At 38.3% G+C, this 22,810-nt stretch overlaps 1 protein-coding gene across 1 annotated transcript in view; it reads left to right on the forward strand.

Moving 5' to 3' along the window:
* The window catches only part of cpne7 (copine VII), a 38,504-nt gene that overhangs the window by 986 nt on the left and 14,708 nt on the right, over positions 1-22,810 (forward strand). The window contains exons 2-11 of the mRNA XM_042489400.1: positions 309-802; positions 8,549-8,731; positions 8,951-9,025; positions 13,545-13,619; positions 18,478-18,561; positions 18,649-18,738; positions 18,893-18,991; positions 19,156-19,242; positions 19,634-19,693; positions 20,755-20,888. Of these exons, the coding sequence (XP_042345334.1) occupies positions 629-802; positions 8,549-8,731; positions 8,951-9,025; positions 13,545-13,619; positions 18,478-18,561; positions 18,649-18,738; positions 18,893-18,991; positions 19,156-19,242; positions 19,634-19,693; positions 20,755-20,888 (1,061 nt within the window). The 5' untranslated portion in view covers positions 309-628. The remainder of the gene's footprint in view (positions 1-308; positions 803-8,548; positions 8,732-8,950; positions 9,026-13,544; positions 13,620-18,477; positions 18,562-18,648; positions 18,739-18,892; positions 18,992-19,155; positions 19,243-19,633; positions 19,694-20,754; positions 20,889-22,810) is intronic.

A 22,810-nucleotide genomic window follows, 5' to 3' on the forward strand; every position in this document is an offset into this window, starting at 1 on the left:
TTTCTACCATTATTACCCCTTTTGAACTTTTTTTGTTTTTTGGAGGGGGTTGGGTGGGGGGTCCTTTTCTACTGCAAGGGTCCATGGAAAAAGGGATATTGCATGTTGTGCCCTCCTAGGCAAATTGCGAGTTGTGATAATGGGGTTATAAATAAATTGACTTGATCCATTGCTCAATAAGGGGAAAAAAATACCAATTTTTTTTTGTATATATATTTGTGACATCATCCTTCTTTTGCATACTGGAATTAAGAGCTTTTAGAAAAAAGGAAGCATCAGATTTGACTGTCTTAACTGAACCTTTACAGGGATCTGATCTACGCTCTGAAAACCACAGCCCTGCCACCTTCATGTCCTGTCTCTTGTCATTACCGAGGTGAGATGATACTCCTCTCAAGGGGATAGCTCTGACAGGCAGTAATAACAGATTGGGTTTGCTCTGTTCCCCTGGGACTCAACAGGCGTCTCTGTTCTCTTTATGACATCTGTGCCAAGTCAAAAGTCTCCTGTGAGCGTGCAACGTCTTCACTGAGATCCCTCGACCCACCACTTCATTTTCCCATCCCTTGGAGCTCCCAGCATCGCACTGCTTCGTTTTGGTTGGCAGCTCCTCTCGCCTTGAGCCAGGATGAATGACGTTCAGGAGGCCACCTCCCCTGCGACCAGCCTCAGCGGTCCAGCTACCTGCGTCTCCAAAGTAGAGCTGCGTGTGTCTTGCAAAGCTCTGCTGGACCGAGACACGTTGAATAAGTCAGACCCATGTGTCATACTTATGGTGCAGAACAACGGACAGTGGACAGAGGTGAGCCCCCCCCCCCTCTCCCTTCTCTTTCTTTAATCTAAAAAATTGCACAGTTGGACCTTTTTGGTGGAAAGCCTCATCCTCCAATTCTATAGGCGGCAGGATGTAGCTTTTAAAAATTAATCCGCCATCATTTATTAATCTTCCTATCTGAGTCATTTACCACATTATTTAATGTGTAAAAAAATGTGCCTTGAATAACACACAGAGCTCATATTATTCAAATTACATTGCCTTGCGGTGATCTGAGCAGCATGTTTTCTTAATGGTTTACTGGTTGTACAGGAAGACACTGGAGGAAAGCACAATTGGCCAGCCTCCAGCTTTTTTTGTCCAGTATTCCAGAAAAACTCTGATTTTAACATGCAGCAGTGATGTGTGAAATATTTTACATTGGGATGACTTTCAGTCCCACTCCAGTTATCAGCAAAAACCTGTGTTGTCGTACGTCATCGACCAGGGAGATAAATCTGTTAATGGTTTGCTGAACTTGCAGCTGTTTTTCCACTGAAAAGATCATGGCTCTCACAACAGCTGTCTGATTCTGATTTAAAATGCGGTGTGCATTTGTAGATTAAGAGTGAACATCGTCCGTCTCCATAATTCACTAATTTACATCACATTGTAGCGCCTGCCCTGTATATACTCCACTGCTGTACATGTGTGGACAAACAGCAGGTTGGTAATAAGCAGCGTGATGAGGTGTGTTCCAGCTGAAAATGTTTACTTTCTTGGATTGGTCCCAAGCTGATTTGGAGCGGAGGCAGCAGGTCTCTCATTTCCCTGTTAATTAAGTCATTTAGTTCATGAGGGAGAGCCAAAGCACAGGTCTGGATTAAGAAGAGGATGTGTTAAAACAAGACAGAGGATATCTAATTATATAGACATTTTTTATCCCTTGCTACTCTTCATCCAACAAAAAGCTTTCTTTTCAGGGAAATGGGAGATAATAATTAAGTGTAACTCTGCCAGATTCCTGCCACATGGGAGCCATTCATTGTTTGATGTTTGGGATGTATGAATGTGGAACCTCGAGATACTATGATGATAAAAACACTTGGCTGACAGTGTTGAGCACCCAGTTATAGATTTTTCTTGGATGTAATTTGATAGGAGGCTGTTACATGAGATGATTGACCTGGTGTCAATGTAACATGTGTGAGTAGCTATTTTTGGCTCCACTATCTGAACCACATTTGTATAATATGAAATAACTATGACACAGTGCATTATTACAATTGCACTGTACTTCAGTCCAATTTTTAGGTAATTGCACTTTACTTGAGAGTTTCCATTTCTTGTTATACTTAATGTTTTTACTCCACTTCATTTTTCTAACCAGCCCAGGTGCCCGAATAAAATGTTGGCATTAGCAGACAGCAGCAGATCAATGTTCGGGACCCATGAAAACAGATGTTTTTTAACAACATTTTGGGACATGGCCGTCTGTGTTTCTGGTGACCAAACTGGGTGTTTGAAACCCAAACATGATGTTTTCTGAACCCTAACCAAAGTTTTTTTTTGGTGTCCTAATCCAATCACATGTTAACCATCTCTGTCGTAACATACAAGTAAACACTGAACTGTAAAGTAACATTAAATTTCACATATGAAATGTACAAATGTAAGATATCCATGGTTTGCAGAAAAGTATAATGCAAACATTTATTTTGGTGACTGAGTTGATGCGACAGATGTACTGTAGATACTAGTAAGATACCCATATTATATACAAAACAGTCATCTTATAAAATATAAATAAATCTGGGGTGGGTTTAATTTTAACATCATTGGGCAAAAATCCCAAAATAAACTTTGGGCATATTGTAACTAAAAGTAGACGTCTGCCCTGCTTCTTGGCTCTGTTTTCAGGCTTTAGAAAATCTGGGCTGTGACAGGGGTCTAGGGTTGTACCCCACTCAGAACTGTGCCTGTCTAATCATTTTTGACATTTCAATACAAATATTCAATGATAAGTTTTGTTTTCCATACATATTCCTGTAGTCATCTAGATGGAGAGGGAGGGGCTTGGGATAGAGAGGGAGGAGCAGCAGAAATAAGGTGTATTTTTAATTTCAAATTATGCCGTTTTTGTTTCACTACTTGCTGCTTATACTATCTATCTTTCTATCTAACTTTCTATCTATCTATCTATCTTTCTATCAGTATGACAGTTTACACTTGTTTCCAATCCTTCCCTGTCAGATCCACTGTCACTGGGAGGCACCACTGCTTGTGCAAATTGTTTACTTACGTCAACAACTGAGTAAGAAGCTGTGCCCACTCAAAATGCTGCCACCCTCTTTCTCTTTTCTGAGCTCACACTGTATGGCCCCACTGACTCGCAGCTGCTATTTGTCAATCTGCGTTTATTTTACTATTGCTTTATTTCACCACCTGTTTGCTTCCAAGGACAAACACAAAAGCAGGGTGGAGATGACTTCACGTTTTATCAAACGGCACATTTCTCTACGTTTTCTGTAAACTGGACTCTATATGCTTCCGTGATAGTGAGTTAATTCAAAACCTGATCTTTCCGCTGATATCTCACCTAAGCTACTGGGGCTTGTTATGATCGTGCTGCAGAGATAATGCTCTGCCTACCTGGCAGAACTGATTAGAGAAAGCCTTAATTTTCCATGTCAGAGATCTCTCTCTATAATTCTGGCCCCACACCAACAACAAACAGGCGTCACAGACTTTCAGCACAACCTATCCTCCGTTGCACTGATAAGCTTTCATCAACAAACAGACTCATCAGACTCATCCCAAATCTGTCCGTCCAGATGGCACAATGAGAGGAGGAGAAGGCAGGAGAAGACAATAAAGACAAACGGGGATGAATGAAGCAGAGGAAGCCAAGTCTTAGTTGGAAGTTCTTCCTTTGTGATGTTTGCCAGAATGAAAAAGAAACAGTAGAGCAATCCCTGCTACTAGCCATCCATTGCATTTATTATTGCCTTACATTATTGTTGTTTTCCCAATGAGGTGATATTAACCAGAACTAGTCATGACATTCATCTAGAACTGTGACAGAGACCAAATTCTGTTTATTTCCAGCCCAGTTCTGCTTATTTTTCCATTCAGGCAAATGAAGACAAGACAAAACAAAACCGGAGATTTTAAGCAACGAATGTGATTTGTTTTAACATTTACTAACCACTAAATTGAATTGCAAATTGTTAATAAGTTCTGTGTAGCAGGCTGCTGAGTGCTCAAGAGCAAAAGACAACAGCAGGACAGCAGTCCAATTAGATTGTTTATATGTGCGTGGATGTTACAGGCAGATGTCCTTCCTTAGTGTGTATGCTAACAACAGAGAGAAAAACAAGGGTATAAGGGGATGCACTATAATGTTTGCATGTCATGAGTTTTGAAAGATAAAGGTTGTAAAATGAAATATTAGCGGTGGCCTGAAATGGACATCTGGTTTGACAGGATGATAAGATGAACCTTTAAGTTTTTACTTTTATAAGTCAGAATAGATCAAACCTCCCCTGGTTGTGCCTTTTGTCAGGATTATCCCAGGGAGAGCATCATCCAAGCCTGTTAAAGTAAAATTAAGTTCAAGTTTTCTTATTTTATTCAGTGAATGTGTACATTCTGGAAAATCTAGCATTTTACGCCTGTATCTGCCAATGAACCTCCACAATAAGAGTAGGCTTAATAATGTGTTAAATCAAAACATTCTCACTCCCATCTTGTCAAGTATCGCCACTTGTTCAGTGAACATTTCACGTCTACATAAGACAAGCTAGGTATCCTGGGTGTGTTTGTTGTTGACGCTCTGGGACACCATTTCAAAATGCATGTTATATGCATTGTGTCTTTTCAAAATACACTTCTGCTTTCACAGGAATTGTACATTTCCTGCTTATTAGATGAATACACCTTTTTCAAAATGATCTTGCAACATCGGAAAAACGCCTCCTATTTACCTTTATGTACTTGTGCAACAATTGCGTGTGGTTAGGTTTAAGCAACAACAGCACATGGTTAAGTTTAGAAAAAACATCATGGTTTGGCTTAATATTCATACGGGAAGCTAGCACTGGCCTCTCACCTGAAGGTTCAGTGTTCGTTGGACCCATCCACTAGCCCTCCCTCCCACCCACCCACCATATATGGACCCTCCATCTCCTCATGTCACATTGTTGTCCAGCTATGTTTCAAACTGATGCTGTCCCTTGGTGTTACAACCTACAACAGCAGCATTTGATTCTGCCACAAAAGTATGACTTTCATCTGTGTCTGACAGAAATATCTGAAGACTTCGTAATGAGACTGGGTTGATTAATTCCATTACAGAAGAGGCTTCATGTTAGGTGGCAAAACGTGTTTATATTGGCACTCAGCCAAAATCACTTTGAAAATATCTACATTTTAGATATCGGCTAAGATCCAGTCTCGCAACTCATTGTCACTTCCAATTTGTCATATACCAACACTCGGTCAGTGGCCCTCTGTGTCAAATATTGAGGCTCAGAGGCAGCATTTTTTAACACTACGAGCAACTGGTGTAGTATAAACGAAGAGAAAGTCCTTATGGACGGGCAGGAGTGGAGGTGAATGGGCCAAACAAACTCTGGACTTTTACACACATAGTGTGCTGGTATGTGTAGCAAGTAGCTAATCATGTATGTGACATGACATATGTGACACATGAGACGTGACGTACATTACATTAGTAACAAACATACTTGTTTTCATCCAAACCATGATGTTTTTTTCCAAACCTAACCTTGAGCCTTTTTTGCCTAAACCTAATTAATATCATTTTTTAAAATCTATGTTCTAAGTTAATTTTCTAGTGGACTGTAAACATTTAATGAGCTGAAAATGTAAATTTCCTATGAAAACGGAAATTTGACTGAATACCTGTAATGAGCAGAAATTGATACACCATCTCTAAACATTCGAAACTGATGCACAAGGGTCACAGGTTAATGTTTAGGGCCATTGACCAAATGCAGGTATTGGAGAAGTTGGGTGTGTGAATGTGTTGAATATTGTAATGTCCTTGGTAACAACTATATATTATACACTGACCAAGGATTGTGAAATTTTAGGTTTTATAATGAAACTGCAGACAGTTTACATAATAAGGAAAAAAATCAAGAAATAAATTAAAGCAAAAGATGCTGTGAAGATGTTCCCATGCAGGTTGGAGGAGTTGCATTTGCATGATCCATTTGTTCCATTAGACCGTCACTGCAAATCAATACATAGTTTTCCATCAAGCAAGTCATCACTTTTTTTTAATGGTGACATATTTCCACCCTGATGGGATTAGTCTCTGTCAAGATGATAATGCCCCCACTCAAAATGGTCAAGTGGTTTGAAAATAAAGTATGAAGATATAAATCATGTTTTATAGCCTTTATAGTCAATGGATCTCAAGCCAAGTGAACACTTATGGGAGATTTTAGATCAACGTGTTAGACAACGTTCTCCAACATCATCAAACACCAAACAGGAAATATCTTTTAAATGCTGTCCAGCAACATAAGAACAAATAGGTAAGGTGAAAAGCCTGCCGTCTTCTCATTTGAAAACAGAGATAATAGAAAACGTTTTCATGCAGTCTCTCCTGGAAGATATTCATAGCGCTGCACTCGCTTTAACATATGAAAAGTGACAGAAAGACTGTGGGGGAAAAAAAGAGGTTAAAACCCATCTTACATTCTCACCTTTTCTGAAAAAGGCTATTGCTACCAAAGTGACAAAACGAGATACAAGAGAGCAGTGTCATCAGTTTCTGAGGTCATCTTGACACAAGTCTGGACTTCCTCCGCTGACAGTGAAACGACTTGGGACACTGGTCTGTTCTTTTTTTGCGATTTATAATTTCATAGATTTAGGTTTAAGTCACCAAATCGTGCATTTTATATAACTGCAGTATGTTGTAATCATTTAATGACAAAAAATAACCTCTGTAGACTTAAATATCACATGTTTTGTCCTTTTGACAAATTGGGAAGCAACGTAATGTTCATGGAGCTGTGTGAGAGCTAAAGCCTACATCATGAGCAGATGAGACCTCAGAGCGCTCAGCTTTTCTACGTCAGGCAATGAAAGACAAGCATGGACTTTTTCTGTATGCTGAGATTAAATGTCAAAGCCCTCCAATCTTCTCTCACATCATCCTCTTGACGGAGTGTAATGTCATTTGCCCTTCTGTAGACGTTGGTGTTCCTCAAAATAAATAGAAGAAGCAGAAGTACTATCACTCCATAATGTCTGCCACTGCTTTTAAAGGAGTACTTCACCCACAAAATGATTGTTTGTTACTCACCATGTGTCATGTGAAATTCATGAAGAAAACTGCATGCTTTCATGGTGAATGAAGAATACAAAAATGGAGAAAAATCTTGATGAATTGAAGTAAATGGGGGGGGGAGATTTTGGTGTAATTATTATGAAATACCAATGTAATTGCAGTGAAATACCATTTTTACATCGCACATAAAGTAGGAAAACACAAGGCAGCTTTGCTAAACCTCGGCTTAAGCACCACTAGTCCTGCATGTTATAGATTTTTCCCTGCAGCAACACAGCTGAGTTAAATGATCAGCTCATTTTCAGGCAGCTTTAGAAGTTCAACGAGTTGATCATTTGAATCAGCTGTGTTGGAGCAGTGAGAGATCTAAAACATGTAGGACAAGTGCAGTAGTACTCAAGTAGAGGTTTGGGAAACACTGACATACGGTAATGATGTGATGACGGGGAAGACAGAAGCCACAACTTTTTGCTACAAAAAGAATGAATGTTCTAGCAAGCAAGGTTTTTATTTTAGATTGATAGAGGCCTACAGGATTATTCAAACCGCAGTCTCCTGAGGCCCTTACAGGGACATTATTACACTAAAATGCACGTTTGCACTGCATGTAAGGTAAGGTAATGCATGATGTGATGAAAGAATAAATGTGGAAATGTTTTAAATAGTAAGTTTTTAACATAAATGCATGTCGTTGGGAAGTACTGAGTATTCAACTGGAAAAAATGACTGATTATTCTGCATGAGTTGTGTAAAAGTTTGTTAACAGATGTTGTGATATAGTTAAGCTGATCTTAGTCATGGCCCTTGGTGGCTTCAATTCATCAAGAATTTTCTTAATTTTTGGATTCTTTGTTCACCATGGAGGCATTTGAGAAAAACAGTTTGGTTGTTTGTTCATTTTCATGAATATAATGTAACATGAGGTTAGTAAGTGAGATACAAATCATCATTTTAGGGGCGAAGTATTCCTGTAATCACACATATACCAACTGAAAATAAGAAACCTTAGAAGCCTGAGCAAATTGGCCTGATTTCTTTGAAAAAACATTGGAAGAAAGCAATGAGCAATCTTTGAAGAAATGAATAAAAAAAAATAAAAGAAAATTGCCTTTAAAAAAAGAAAAAAAACAACAACGAATAAATAACCCTCCTGGAAATTACCTAAAAAAATACTGCCCAAAAATTGTGGTAATTCTCTAAAATTTTGTTAAATATATAATAAAATTTTAGAGAATTACCACAATTTGTGAAAAAACAAATGTTACTAATTTCGTGCAATTTGTAGGAAATTTGTAGGAAGTTGCTTGTTACCTTTTTTTTACAATTTTTTTTCAGAAATCAGTATGCTCAGAGTTCATCGTTCTAAATACTTGTGAAAGGCATCTGAATGCAGCACAAGAAAAGTGATGTTGATCCAGGTTTCAAAGGGTTAAATATATTAAATAAAGGTGTGTGTTCTCTCTCAGCTGGACAGAACGGAAGTGATCAAGAGCAACTTGCACCCGGTCTTTGCCAAGGTTTTCACATGGGACTACTACTTTGAGGAGGTTCAGAAGCTGCGATTTGAAGTGTATGACATCCATGGCACTCACAGCATTGGCACCCGCGATGATGACTTTCTGGGTGGAATGGAGTGCACCCTTGGCCAGGTAGGCAGATCTCTTACTAGACTATTTTTTAAACTTTCTAAGTTAGATTTGTGCCCCCCAAACTGTAATTTGTCTCCCATAAAACTCCCCGAACATGCAAAAGCAAATCCTGTTGTAAATATACCTGCCACTGGTGTTGATGACTCAGATCCCTGCACTCTGCGCTTAACTGCTGAGGAAGGCTCAAGGGCCACAATGTGTTTATCTTGCTCTTTGTAGATCGTGGCCCAAAAGAAGATGGTGAAGCCTTTGTTGCTGAAGTATGGGAAATACGCTGGAAAATCCACCATCACAGTAGGTTCCTTACTTTGTGCTTATGACCTTGATGCTCTGGTGAATTAAATTGTCTGGATTGCTGGACATCAAATGTTGGGAGTTAGTAGCTAATGGCCAGTGAGAGCTGAGAGAAATAATGGATGACAAATTGATGGATAAAATGGATTTCTGTATAGTTTGACTTTGTTTTTTTCCCAGTCCTACATCTATTCACTCTCAGGCGCCATAATGGATTTATATTCTAGCTCACTTTCTTGCTTGATTGGATTGAATATAACAACAACTTACCTCCTGGTGCTTTAAGTTTTTAGACTTTTTAAAAAGCATGTTAACATAAAGTTGAAAACACCACCTACAGGATGTCGTCATGTTGCTGCTCTACATCGTTGGGGCTTTTTTGTGTGCGGTGGCAGTCGTTGAAAGTGTCCTCCCTGAGCTCTTTCTATATGCTAGTGTCCATTTGTTGGGGCATGGGGCGCCATTCCTTCTAAGCATGGCTATACACACAGGGAACATGGGGAAACGATGCACATAAAAGAAATGTGTCAGATGTGGAAGAGGCGAGCTTTTGGTTCATTAACCACCATCCTACAAGCCAGTTGTGGCAGCACATACAAAATACGAGATCATGCAGTCTTATATTCTACCTTGCTGCGCAATACACAAATCAGTCAACATGTGGACATTACAAGGGGAACTGTACAATTCCATGCAGCCCTTTACAAGGGCTCTTCAATTGATAAATAAAAGATGTCACAGGTATCACTATGGAATTGATAAGATTGGATCCCTGTGCTTTGAGTTTAAAGAAAAACCCATCCATTTTGAATTTTTGTGATTTCATCCCTTGCCAGAGTCAGAATTTATTACATATGTAATCAAATCAAATAAATAGTATATCTATCTATCTATTCCCACCTAAATTTAAATTATACTAATATAGATACAGTTTTCCAGATATTTTCCCATTTGTTTTTTAAGATTTTCTTTCTCTCTTTTGTGAGATCATTTTCTTGTCGCCTTTTACTAATTTCCTTTAATTTATGGGACATTCGTGCCAAGTTGCTGATTACCTTTTAACTATGTTTTTGACAGAAATCAAACCAGTTTGCTCAGGTTTCAAAAATGTTTAATTGCTTGTGAAAGGTATTTGAATGCAGCACAAAAAACAGAAACAAACTGATGTCCATTCAGGTTTTACAGGGTTAAACCAGAGCCAACAGCAAAGACCTTTTGAAGATCTTCATGATAACTGTGAGAATTCACACAATGGGATTTTTTTAATTCATCAGTGCAAATATAGATAATTCAGTGTGTTAAATCCACACATTCTGACACTAAAATTTGATCTGCTGTAGAAAGTGTCTATGTTTTTAATATATATGTGAGTACACACATCAGTGTATTGTAGAGACTTTTTAAATGTGAAATTATAAGTTAAGAAACACATAGATGAGACATATTGTGCACATGTCATTGTTGCTCTCTATTTCTGAGCCCTCCTGTAGGGCTTTTCTTTTGGCACCTTTGGCCACACTGAGTTAAACCATGCCACGTTAATTTACATTGCCATTACCAGTTTAAATGGCCAAGTCGTACAGTGTCGCAACCAAATGAACCACCTCTGGAGTTGGGTCGAAGCATGCCCAACCCCTCCAAAAGGGTTGCGGTGAAGTCAGATGGACTTCCTCATCATCCACAAATGATTAAGTTAGATGTTTAAATAATCATTTCCTGTCTCAGTTTTTTAAGCAATAAGCTTAGATGTCAAGCAAAATATTAACAACAGCCTACAAATCCATGATGATAAGACAACCGTTGCACCATGCAGTAGTAAACAGCTCTAAAGAGAGCACTGTTGTTAGACATCATCGGCTGAGGACAATTTTATTGTCACCTAAAGTCACACCTTCAAGCTGGGAGCCCTGTTGTGGGGAGATGCAAATCCCTGCTGGCTGGGCTGATACTCCAGGTCAAACCAAGTCAAGCACATTGAAAAGGGCTACTACTGACATGATGCAATTCCTAAGCCCTTAGCATAACCTTAAACAGGGGCTGTTCTAGAGACAGAGAAGTTCAGCCCTGAAATCGTTGAATCAGTTTGGATCATGTGACAATCAATGAAAATTGCAGTGTGTCTTCTTCTTTTTATTATTATTGTTATTACACAATTAATTCTAAAAACAGCTCTTTCCTCTTTTAAAGTATGAAACAATATGCTATAATCTTAATGTACAACAGACTCAGCGTATGGCCTTTAATTTGACTGAACCGACATTTTATTTTGCGTCAGTGAATAACCTAAGGTGACGTGCCTTTACAGAGCAGCAAAGTCTATAAGAAACATCGACACATTCTAATTAAAAAAGGTATTAATGTTAACAGCTGGCAAACATAAACTCTGCCCACTCAGTGTTTGAAATAATAGTTATCATCAGCTGCCACTGAATAAATGAACTGGGTAACATTATGTGTTAAGGCACACCTGCAGGGCACTGTCATCCGGCAGCACTTGTTTGGGATCTGGGGAGGAAGCATAAGAGACTTCAACACTTTAGTATCATGATTGTGAGGGACAAGTGTGTGTGCGTTGCTTTTTAATATAATGTGTACTTTTATATAATCAGTCTGCATGGTCATGTTCATACACAATGCACATAAAATGTCAAGTGCATGGATGGACTACTGAACAGGCTTACCAGGCACAGACCGAAGGACCCAAAGTGTCAGTGCCTCCCCATCATGCTGGCCTTTACCTGCAATATGTAACTCAAAGATATATGTACCAACCACAAACACTAACAAAATGACCTCAGAGAGAAAAAAAACTAGTACAAAAAGGGGCACAAAATAATTACAAAGAGACACAAAGCGACTACAAATGACACAAAATGAATTCAAAAAGACACAAAATGACCAAAAATGACACAAAATGAAATTACGGAGACACAAAATAACCTAAAAGGCACAAAATGAGTTCAAAGAGACACAAAATTACTATAAAAAGGAACAAAACCAGAGAGATGCATAATTACTATAAAGAGACACACAACAAACACAAAATCCACAAAGTCTGTTTCTTGCTCTTATGCAGGACAGGTGGTTGTTTATATGTCCCTTGGGAGTTCCAAATCTCCATAATACCCCCATAGCCAAGTGTTACACCATTTTGTATGAGCACTTTTTGTCACTTTTACAACTTAGTTTTGAGTGACTGTAGCTGTCCCATGTTGAGTTTACTTGCTTCATTCTGGTGACCTGCCTGTCCAGATGCTGATCTGGGTGGAGAACCAAAAATGTGTGGTAAAAAAATCAAGATTTGTGGGCTTTGCTGAAAATATTCAGGGATGAGTGTTCATAAACCTGCCCCTGGTGCCCCCTCTGATCATACCAATTACATACCTAATCCCAACCTGCACTATAAAATCTGACGAGTTGGTCTTACGTAACACAATCTAGGACATAAATAAAACATAAATTAAGATTAATAGTTCTATTTACTTTAATTTTTATAGGCAATCTTTTCAAGATTTTTTTAAACTAAAGTCAACTTCCCATATTACAGAGCATATCCTACACACAGACTAAACCTTATCCTGACTGAAACCCTAAGACTAAACAATTACCTTAAAACAAAACTTGGAAAGACGGTATCAATTGGCCAATATGCGTTCACTCGAAACACTAAATTGGTCACACGCACGCATGCACTCACACACACACACACACACACACACCTTCTGCCCACACCCTTTATAAAGATTTTTCCCCACGCTTGCTTCCTGTCAGGACAAGCTGCCTGATAAAAAGCACAAGTTTCCCACTTTGCCAATCATCACTGTCAGGCCTTGTCAGCCTTGGCTGTGCTGGCTCTGCAGCTGCGGGGCTGGCAGTTTGGTGTGAAGTTTCTGTCAAATTCAAATAGCAGAACAAAGAGAGAGCAAAGTTGTGTGCTCTGTGAGTGGGCCAGAGGGAGCAGTAGAGGGGGATCTGTGATTCTTTTTAACTAACACACGTATAAACAAACAAACAAACAAACAAGAGAGAGCGCTTAAGAAACTTTGCTGTTGCACCGTACAGTATGTGGTGACTTTTACATCCATAAAAAGTTGAATGCTCAAGTTGAGATAATAACCTGTAACAGCAGGGAGCCATTATTTTGCTGCTAATGGGGCTCTCTGCTCTCTGGTTTTAATGTCCTGCAGTCTGTCGTTAAGTAAAAGCCACTTCACTTTGTTAACTACTTACCGAAGTGCAACTGCTACTAAAGTAAAAGTTGCAATGGAAAGGAAAATAGCATATAAACCTGAAGCAAAGCACTTTGTTTTAAATACTGGCACCTTAATATTCCAGAGGCTTAATCCTACTCTACAACTAAATGTCATCTGTCAAAAAATTAGATTTCTAATGTGGGGTTTCAAGTTCAGTCACAACAGTGACTTCTTTCCTAATAGTAGATCATGTGGTTGTGATTTCTTGCCATGAATAATATACCCATAAGCACAAAATATTACTGAAAAATCTTATTTCCTCTCAGGTGCACGCAGAGGAAATTTCTGGCAACAACGGCTATGTGGAGCTCTCCTTCTGTGCCAAAAAGCTCGATGATAAGGTGAGTGGGGCACACGATTTTAAGAGAAATAACAACACAGTTCATGTTTTATAAGTTATGGTTGAATACCACTAGACAGTAGGGATGCCCCCTGGAAGTCTGAGAATTGAACCAAGAGTCACAAACCCCTCAGTTGACTAAGATTTTCAAGTCAAGCAGTTGTTTTTAAATTTTTATTTATTTATATATTTTTTAAATTTTTTCAGTCACTGTGCAATGAACTTCTGGGGATGTTTGGGCCCTAGATTTAGCTGCAGATTGAATATTCCTCACTTTTGCCATGCCATGCCGCTGTCTGATACTATTATACTATTATCTTCTGTCTTTTGCTTAAAATTAATTAACAGCATTAATTAACAGCAACTCAATGATACATTCCCTGTCTGTTGTTTGATACCATTTCAGTGAAAAATGTTGTTGCACATTTATTATTTGTTGTTAGCATTGTTAGCATGCATCACTGCGCTCAGGTAGTTAACTTGGCTCGTTTACTATATTGATATTGTGACATTGCCACGCTAAACGTCCAGGCGAACCCCTCTTTTCAAAAAAGGAACGAGTAGTTGAACATTCGCTTTTAAACAGCTAAATCCAATTCGACTGATGTAGTTGTGAGTCAGGCAAAACCCTTCTACACAGAGATTGTTATAGTAGTACAATGCTGTACCTCACAAAATACCCACAAATCATCACTGTCCTTGAAATTATACACATGCTATTTTTATATCATTATATAATTTCATGTTACGGGGGTGGGGGGGATAAAAGTGATATTGACACTTGATATCACATGTTTTTAGTGAGATAATGCTCCAACGCTTAAAGGTACAATAATCACTTGTCAGCATACATCTATATGACACAGCGTCACATGATATAGCATGTAAAAGGTGCCTTATTACCCGCTGGTTCCACTTTAAGAGAAGATATCACTGACCTTAACTGCTCCTGCAACCACACTGTCAAATTTTGCTGAAGGCATGTTTCAATCAAAAAGACTGCGGGAGCTTACATCCAATTACCACTCTGATGATCTGAAGTTGCTCCATGTTCTTAGGAGCGAGCCTGAGGACGCCTCTCTCCCAGGCTGCCCTTGATTCCCAGAGGTATTGGGAAAAAGATTCAAATTTTCTACTGCATGTACATTTGAAATTGCAGTTTGCAGTTTCCTGCGTCTCTGACAGTGAAATTGAACCTGAGTCTCATATGAAGGAAATGATAAAAAAAAAGAAAAATAAACCTTGCTATAAAGCGCATCCTTCCCTGCATGTGATGTTTGACTCATATATCCAGTGTGCTACTGGAAGTATTGACTTTCTGCCTGGAGGATCCACCTGCTTGTTTTATTTAAACTGATGTGATTACAGCTGTGGGCGCATCACTGTGGAGCAGTGGTGTGTAATTATGAGCCACAGAGGCACAAAAGTGTTCATGTTTTCATTCTGAACAAACATTTCAGCAGCTTATTTGGAAAAGAGTTTGGTCCTTGATGCCAAATATCTAAAAACACTGCTGTATAAAATGATAGGCGCTAACTTTGTTTTGGTGCATGGACGATTTCTTCCTTTTTAGAAAAACAGCCCATGTTCAGGTGGATGATTGTAAACACAACTTATTCAGAGTAAACTAGGAAACACTGTCTGGTTATGAGACATCTAGTTTGGTATTGTCTCTTAAGTCTGGCTTATTTGTGCATCATCTGTGCAAACATTTAGATGTCGACAGCAAACATGGGCGTGAGTAATATTTGCTGTCACACGTGCAGGTTTAGTATTACTTGTATCAGAAGCAAACTATCTCTCTGTCAGACGGGATGGGATAGGCTAAGTTCTGAAATTTACTGTTAAAGCAACAATATTTTATTTGGCCTATTGAGGGCAACAAAAGTAGCTGTAAATACTACATTGACATAAGTTTACCTTTAGGTCCAGTATGTAGGATTTAGGGGCATCTGTTGGCAGATATGGCATATAATATTCATAACTATGTTTTCATTAATTCATGATCACTTGAAAATAAGTTTTGTTATGTTTTTTGTTACTTTAGAGTGAGCCGTTTATATCTACACTGGGAGCAGGTCCTCTTCCATAGAGCCTGCAATGTTGCTGCAGTAGCTCAAAACAGACAAATCAAACACTGGCTCTAGATGGGACCGTTCAAGTTTTCGCGTCGGCCGACGTAGTACAATTACACGCTTGGCGTACGGGAGAAATTTAAGTTCTGCAACCTCACTGTAAGATATTACTAAATCCTACACACTGGACCTTAAAAAAGTTCTTATGGTGAGTGTGTCAGCAACAGTGTTGTGTTATTCCTTTGCAACAAGTTTTAGTCGTGTAATTTTGTTTCTCAGTAAATACTTCCAAACTGTAGGTGTATTCTAATCCCTAAACTAAGATTCTGCATATAAATGCAAAATCTCGTTTGTAGTCTTAGTGGTATTGACTGATCACTTTTGAACAGCAGGTAAACAGTCCATGTGGAGGTGTGGAGTGCATTGGCTGAAATGCAAGCTCTAAGGCTATAGAGTGACAGCAAGTTAGCTTTATATTTGCATTTATATTTATATTTTCTGAATTTTTATGCAGATATCTGTCTATATAGATTTACCTAAGTGTGTGCAGGCTTTGAAGTTGTTCAAAAGACACTGTAGGAGCGGGGCTCAGTAAGAAAAATTCTGTGATGAATCTCACGACTTTTACCACTGTATAATTAGCAAAAAACAATTTTGAGTAACTAGCTTGCGAACAGTAGCCCATGCACACATCCAGCAGACATACTAAAGATCTTTCAGCTGTGTCTTGTTAATAACCACCTGATGAATGTAAACCCAACGTTCACTCTCCAACTAATTTGAGCCTCTGCCAACTCCAATGTTTAGCCTTTTAGCTGCTATATGCTCCACTGTGTTTACCTGCTCGACACTAACTTTGTCTGTTTGACATCTGGTAAACCATAACAGTACATTTTTGCTGTAAAACCAACACCAACAGCCAACAGACACTAAAACACACATCCATTCTTTAATTCATTGATCGATTGTTAACATAACATTTTTCATTAGTGCAGCTTTAACAGGTTAATTCATGTAAACAAATACATTGTATATGAGGCAAATGCTGGATGTGAACAGATCACACAAAGAAACTTTTGAGCTCCTGTCACAGTGCACAAGTGAATTATTATGATTAAGTTATAATTATTTGATTTTTATCAGCAATCAGGTGTATTATACACTTATTTTCTTAACACAAATTAGCTACGACTAATCTCTGGCAGTTTGATGTTGGGTGTAACAATTTATTTAACAGATGATGAGTGAAGCAACAAACTGTATCTCATTAGCTGCTTGTCAGCTGCATCACCTCAGCCTGCTGCAGATACTGAAGGATCACAGCCTAGATGTTGATGAGCAGGAGAATTAATGACGAGATATTAGATTGTGGTAGCTGGTAATGATTGAATTTTGACATCTGCGCCCATGCTGCTGATGCCACTGGCTAGCAGTTGCTATGACAACAAAGAGAGGATGCTACGGCTCTTTTTGCTCCTGTCCCTGTCCCTCAGGAGATGTATCTGGCTAATGTGGCGGGAAATGCAGTATTAACCATCTCATTCAGTGTACACAAAGCCTCCTCACCCACACCCCCCATCCAGCCACCACAGTCACACTCACACAGTAATCACTTGTTTTCCTCCCTGAAGAATCAATTGACCTAAATAATAAGTGTTGCTCTGCTCTCAGACGCCACTTGAGACTCAGCAGATGATTTAAAGAGACCGAAAATAACCATAACGGATGAAAATCTTACGCATGTTTTTAATTTGGCAGGGTATTTACTGACACTGATGATGTAAATGGACACAGCCACCATGAGTTAACTGGAATGCATGATGTTAATAACTTCCAGTGCTTGGCTATTTCAGATACATTTTGCACATTGGAAGTAATAGAGCACAAAGAAAGTTGAAATCCACTGCTTGTGAGCTTCAAATATTGGTTGAAAAACCAATAAAGATATTTCAGAACTGCAATGAAGGCTGTAAGGGAGGAAATAGCAAGTCATTAATGCCTTTGGCTTAAGAAAAAGGTCAGTGATTGAATGAAAAAAAATGTAATAACTGGAGAACGGCATTAGTTGGAAGCTCGTAAATTATTCTCAATCTCTCCTCTCACCAAAAAACAAACTCTTTCTTTTAATCTAAGTCTTGATGATCACTTCTCCAAAAGAGCTATCACACTGTGCTGTAAAATGTATGCCTGTTTCTCATTGACCTTTAATCACAGAGACGATTACCTCTGCAATCAGCAGCAATTAATCAGTGTCAACAGCCATTTGTATAAATTACAGTTTACTTTTTTTTATCTTATGTTCTATTCTATTTAAATTCACTATTTTATTCTTCCTTAATGTTAATTGTTTTGCACCAAAACACCAAGTCACATTCGTTGTACATGTAAATATACTTGGCAATAAAACTAGATTCTGATTCTAATTCTGATCGTGATTCTGACTTTCATAAAACCTAAAAACCCATGATACATACTGGAATAACCCAAACAATGTTTAATGATGATGCTTTAATGTAATTTTGCTATCCTCATTGTCTTTCTCTTTGCTGCTTTCCATTCTCTGCCTGCTGGTTATACTGTGATGCAGAATTTCAAAATAAAAGCGCATCTGAAATAGAATGATATGGATCTATGTTTTCTATTTGCATCAATTATAGTGGATCATTGCTCATTCAATTGATATATCAATCTAGATTGATGGATTGTTACACTTCTAGTTGTCACAGGTTACTATACTAATGTTAATCCATTAATGTTAATTTTGATATTCTGTTTTCTCTGCAGGATCTCTTCAGCAAGTCAGATCCATTTTTGGAAATATACAGAATCAATGACGATGAAACCGAACAGCTTGTGCACAGAACCGAGGTGAATTCATCATATTCCCTCGTCAGTTTCAGCAACAGCTGTTTTCTGGCACTTTGCTTCACATGTAATGTGTTCCTGCTCTAACAGGTGATCAAAAACAACCTGAACCCTGTGTGGGAGCCCTTCAAAGTGTCTCTCATTTCCCTGTGCAGCTGCGACGAGGAGCGCAAGCTCAAGGTAATGGACCACATCTGTAAAAACCATGAGACTTGGAAACTGTACAATCAGGATAGAATAGGAATAAAACAAAATATGTTAACTGAACATTTGAGGCGATGAATCAATACATATTGCAATCGAAGTAAAGCCGTGTTTTCCATTTGTGCCACAGTGCCTAGTATGGGATTACGACTCCAGGGGGAAACACGACTTCATCGGCGAGTTCTACGCCACTTTCAGGGAAATGCAGAAAATTTCCAGTGGAAATAAGGTCAGCAAACGGGGAGGCATAGAGAGTGGAGGAGAGACAGCCGTGTACCCGTTTCATCCATTACCAATATGCCTCTTGTTTTACTCTGCTGAAATCCATTCCAGATAGAACAGATGTCATAGTGTTTAAGATTTATCGCCAATGTTCATCTTGCTTTATTTAAGGTGACGTGGGACTGTGTGAATCCCAAGTACAAACAGAAGAAGAGAAACTATAAAAATTCAGGAGTTGTCATCCTCAGTGACCTTAAGGTAAGAATCAGCTGAACCAACCAGTTTTATTATTTTATCTTAGATTTTGAAATAGGGATAAAAACTGGTCCCAGTAACTTTTTGTTGTATAAAACTTTTTTTAAATAATATGAATAGTATGAAATAATTATAGTAATAAATGCTTGATTGCATGTATACACTATACTAAAAATCTTGTTTGGTTCCTCTCACTGTACAGCTAATTGAGAAAAATTTCACGCCTGTTTTCACAGGAGGCGTTTTTAGTTTCCGCTCCTTTGAGAAGATATATCACAACATTTGTTTTACCCTTAACAGTCAACAGATTTGTTGAGTTAATTATGTTTTAATGACCAGATGCTTCCAACAAGATGCCTCAAAGGTTTTGCCTTAATTTTTTTTTTTTTTGCAGCTCCACAGAGTGTACTCCTTCTTAGATTACATCATGGGAGGATGCCAGATTCACTTTACGGTAAATTGAGCAGTTTGTAACACTTGAACTCATAACTGCACTGTAGGGTTGAGTGATAACAAACTATGAAATTGAATGTGATACTTATTATTACATTTTAATACTTATATAGAAATGGGTAATTTCTTAAAAAGGCATGTGATTTTTCAAAATAATTCAAATAACTTATTTATTTGAAAAAACAAAACAAAACAAAAACCCCTCATTGCAAAAAAATAACATGAGACATACTGGCTATTAATAACTAATTTATTACAAGTTAAGTATGGACATTTTTTTTGTTCAGCCTCCTTATAATTTTTAGGATGTGTTGTTTTCAAAGTCTGGGACATGTAAAATCCAAGATTTCTTTCAAAACAAAATATACATGTCAGAAAATATTTGTGGAAAACATGCAAAAAGACTGTGAATTACACAGTACTGCATTTTGGACTGTTTCCATGATTTTCACCGCTCTGGCCCTGGTTCTCTGCATTTTACTTCTTTGTTTAAGATCATATTGTTTAGATAAACAGACTTTGGTAGTTTGGTGGTTTTCTTAGGTGCTCCATGTGTCAAAAAAAATGCAAATGGAACATTTTCTGACTGTGAAATATTAAACAGTATTTAAATATGTTTGTATCCTTAAAAAATTCTCTGATGGCGTTTTTGTCCATGAACGCAGTCAGTTTTCTTCTTGGCAGCTTCGTGGAAACAATTTAAACGTTCCTCAACACTTGCCCTTTGGCCTGCCCTGCGTAGTGTGACCTCTCACTCTCTCTCTGGATTACTGAAGCAATGAATATTAATTATGAAAATTTCTGTGGTAGAAGCAGTCCCTCCTTGTTGAAATAACCGGCTGCTTGGATCTACAGTGTACAGAAGCTGTAGCCATTTCCATCTATGTGGGTGTAAAAAGTGCAAGTTGTTACCTCTGATCAGATAATTTATACTGCCATTATGCATATTTCAGGCTTGCTCACGCAGAGGTACTTGTTATATCATAAGCAGCCAAATTAAAAAAGTCATATATCAAAATAAAAATGTAATTGATTCTTTAATGCTGCACTTCTTTCTGCCAGGTTGCCATCGACTTCACAGCCTCCAATGGAGACCCCAGGAACAGCTGCTCTTTGCATTACATCAACCCTTACCAGCCCAACGAGTACCTGAAGGCTCTGATAGCAGTGGGGGAGATCTGTCAAGACTATGATAGGTTTGTCAGTCTTTTGTTTCTCAGTAAAGGCTCTTTGGTGCCTACAGGGATTGTCAGGGTCTCCTGTTGTGAAATAGAGCTGCAGAGTGGCCATTGCATGCCATTTCGCTGCAATCTCTCACACTGAAATGAAGCACTCCATCTGAACCACAGCAAAAGGATTGGAATGGAAAGAGCTGAAAGAAAAAAATCTTGCAAGATATTACATTTCTGCTCACCACCAGTTTGCTGTGGAGCTGATGGATTGTGAATTGTTGACTGCCAGCTCCTCCATCTTCAATTCATTTCTTCACTGAAATGTATTTTGCATTTTGAATTCTCTCTAATAGTTGAATTAAAAGCCTCATATTGTCAAAAAAGCAGTCACATCTATCTACAGCACAAGTTGTCTTGTTTACTGTCCACATGTTCACACTGGTGGATTGATTCTAATCTGTGTTAAACTCATGGCAAAGTACTGCATTTGAAACTGTTTGTACTTGGAAAATTAGAGCAAGCAAATTTGGCCTCTGCTGGCATTACTTATGCATGAGGCTAATCTGGGGCTGAAGCTGGTGCTTGGTAGCAGCAGTCAAGGACACTGACATGATATTCTGGACACACTTGACTAGCCATTTTGTCAAAGTAACCATTATTTTTTTCAGCTTTGAACCATCTATCAGAGAGATGACATTTTGACCTTTATAACCACAGGCATTCAAATGCCACGCAACATCAGTTTTGTTACTGACAGTTTTTTGGCAGACATTTCTAAGCAATTTATGAATATATTTCTAGTCCATTCTTGCATAACAATTTGAAGAGAAAAACAAAACAAAAAACAAACACCATATCTCTCACATATTGATTTTTATTAATGCAAATAAGAAAAATGAACCAAAGTGAACATTAAAGCAGGTTAAAAAAATGCATTTTGGGTCATAGTGTGCAAACAAATACATATACATGAAGCAGTGATTTTCTTTTTGACTATCATCACAATTACTGTTGTGTTGACACAATAATCTATTTCAATGACAGTTTACATGTCACCTGTAATCGGTGCTTCTAAATATCTATATTTCTCAGTTCTTTTCACTTACTATTTTCTATTCTATATGACATTACTGCGAATATCCATGCTATTATGATCAAATCATCAATATCCTACTTTTATGTAGCTATGAAATGTAACACATTACAGAGCACAAGTTCCCTCCTCACACCTACTCAGACACAAATTGCACATTGGCTGATTTTTCTGTTTGCATGTCTGTCAATTCACAGCATAGCTCAAAAACGCTGAGCAGATTACAAAGAAAAACAATACAAATACTAACAGGAGTACCTGCTGTCGACTACAGCTGCTGGTGTTTTTAGAGGGGAAGATAAATTATTTCAAAGAGGAAAAAATATGCCCTCATCCATGGGTGGGGTCTAAACAAAAAAACAAGTTCCTGGTCTTGCATTTTTTATGCCATGTTGGAAATGTAGGTATTTAGGCCAGGAATTAGGGACATAGACTGTGTAAGCAGTGGATGTAGCTACCGGGAAGTTACCAATTGGTTTTAGGACTTCTGTTTGAAGCCTCGAGTTTGGCATTTTAGGTATCGCAGTCTTGATTATTTGGAGCCAGAGGTGGATCTGACTCACAGATTATGGTGACGCCTTGCAGACAGCCTGTCACTCGAGCTTCGCCCCTAAACATGAGTAACTTTTTAATAAAATATGAACAGACGAATTAAAGAAAAAAAATCTCCCCGGTGCAGTTGTAATCTATGTTGAATGACTTAGACCACTTTTTTTTGTACCAGGCTATAAACATGTATATTTCTGCTGTAAGGTTTGGCATTTTAACATGGGGGTCTATGGAGATTGACTCTACTTTGGAGCCAGCCGCAAGGTGCCATGAGATGAACTGCAGTTTTCAGCACTTCTGCATT

This window comes from Plectropomus leopardus, chromosome 1 (assembly GCF_008729295.1).
Source record: "Plectropomus leopardus isolate mb chromosome 1, YSFRI_Pleo_2.0, whole genome shotgun sequence".
Taxonomy (NCBI): Eukaryota; Metazoa; Chordata; class Actinopteri; order Perciformes; family Serranidae; genus Plectropomus; species Plectropomus leopardus.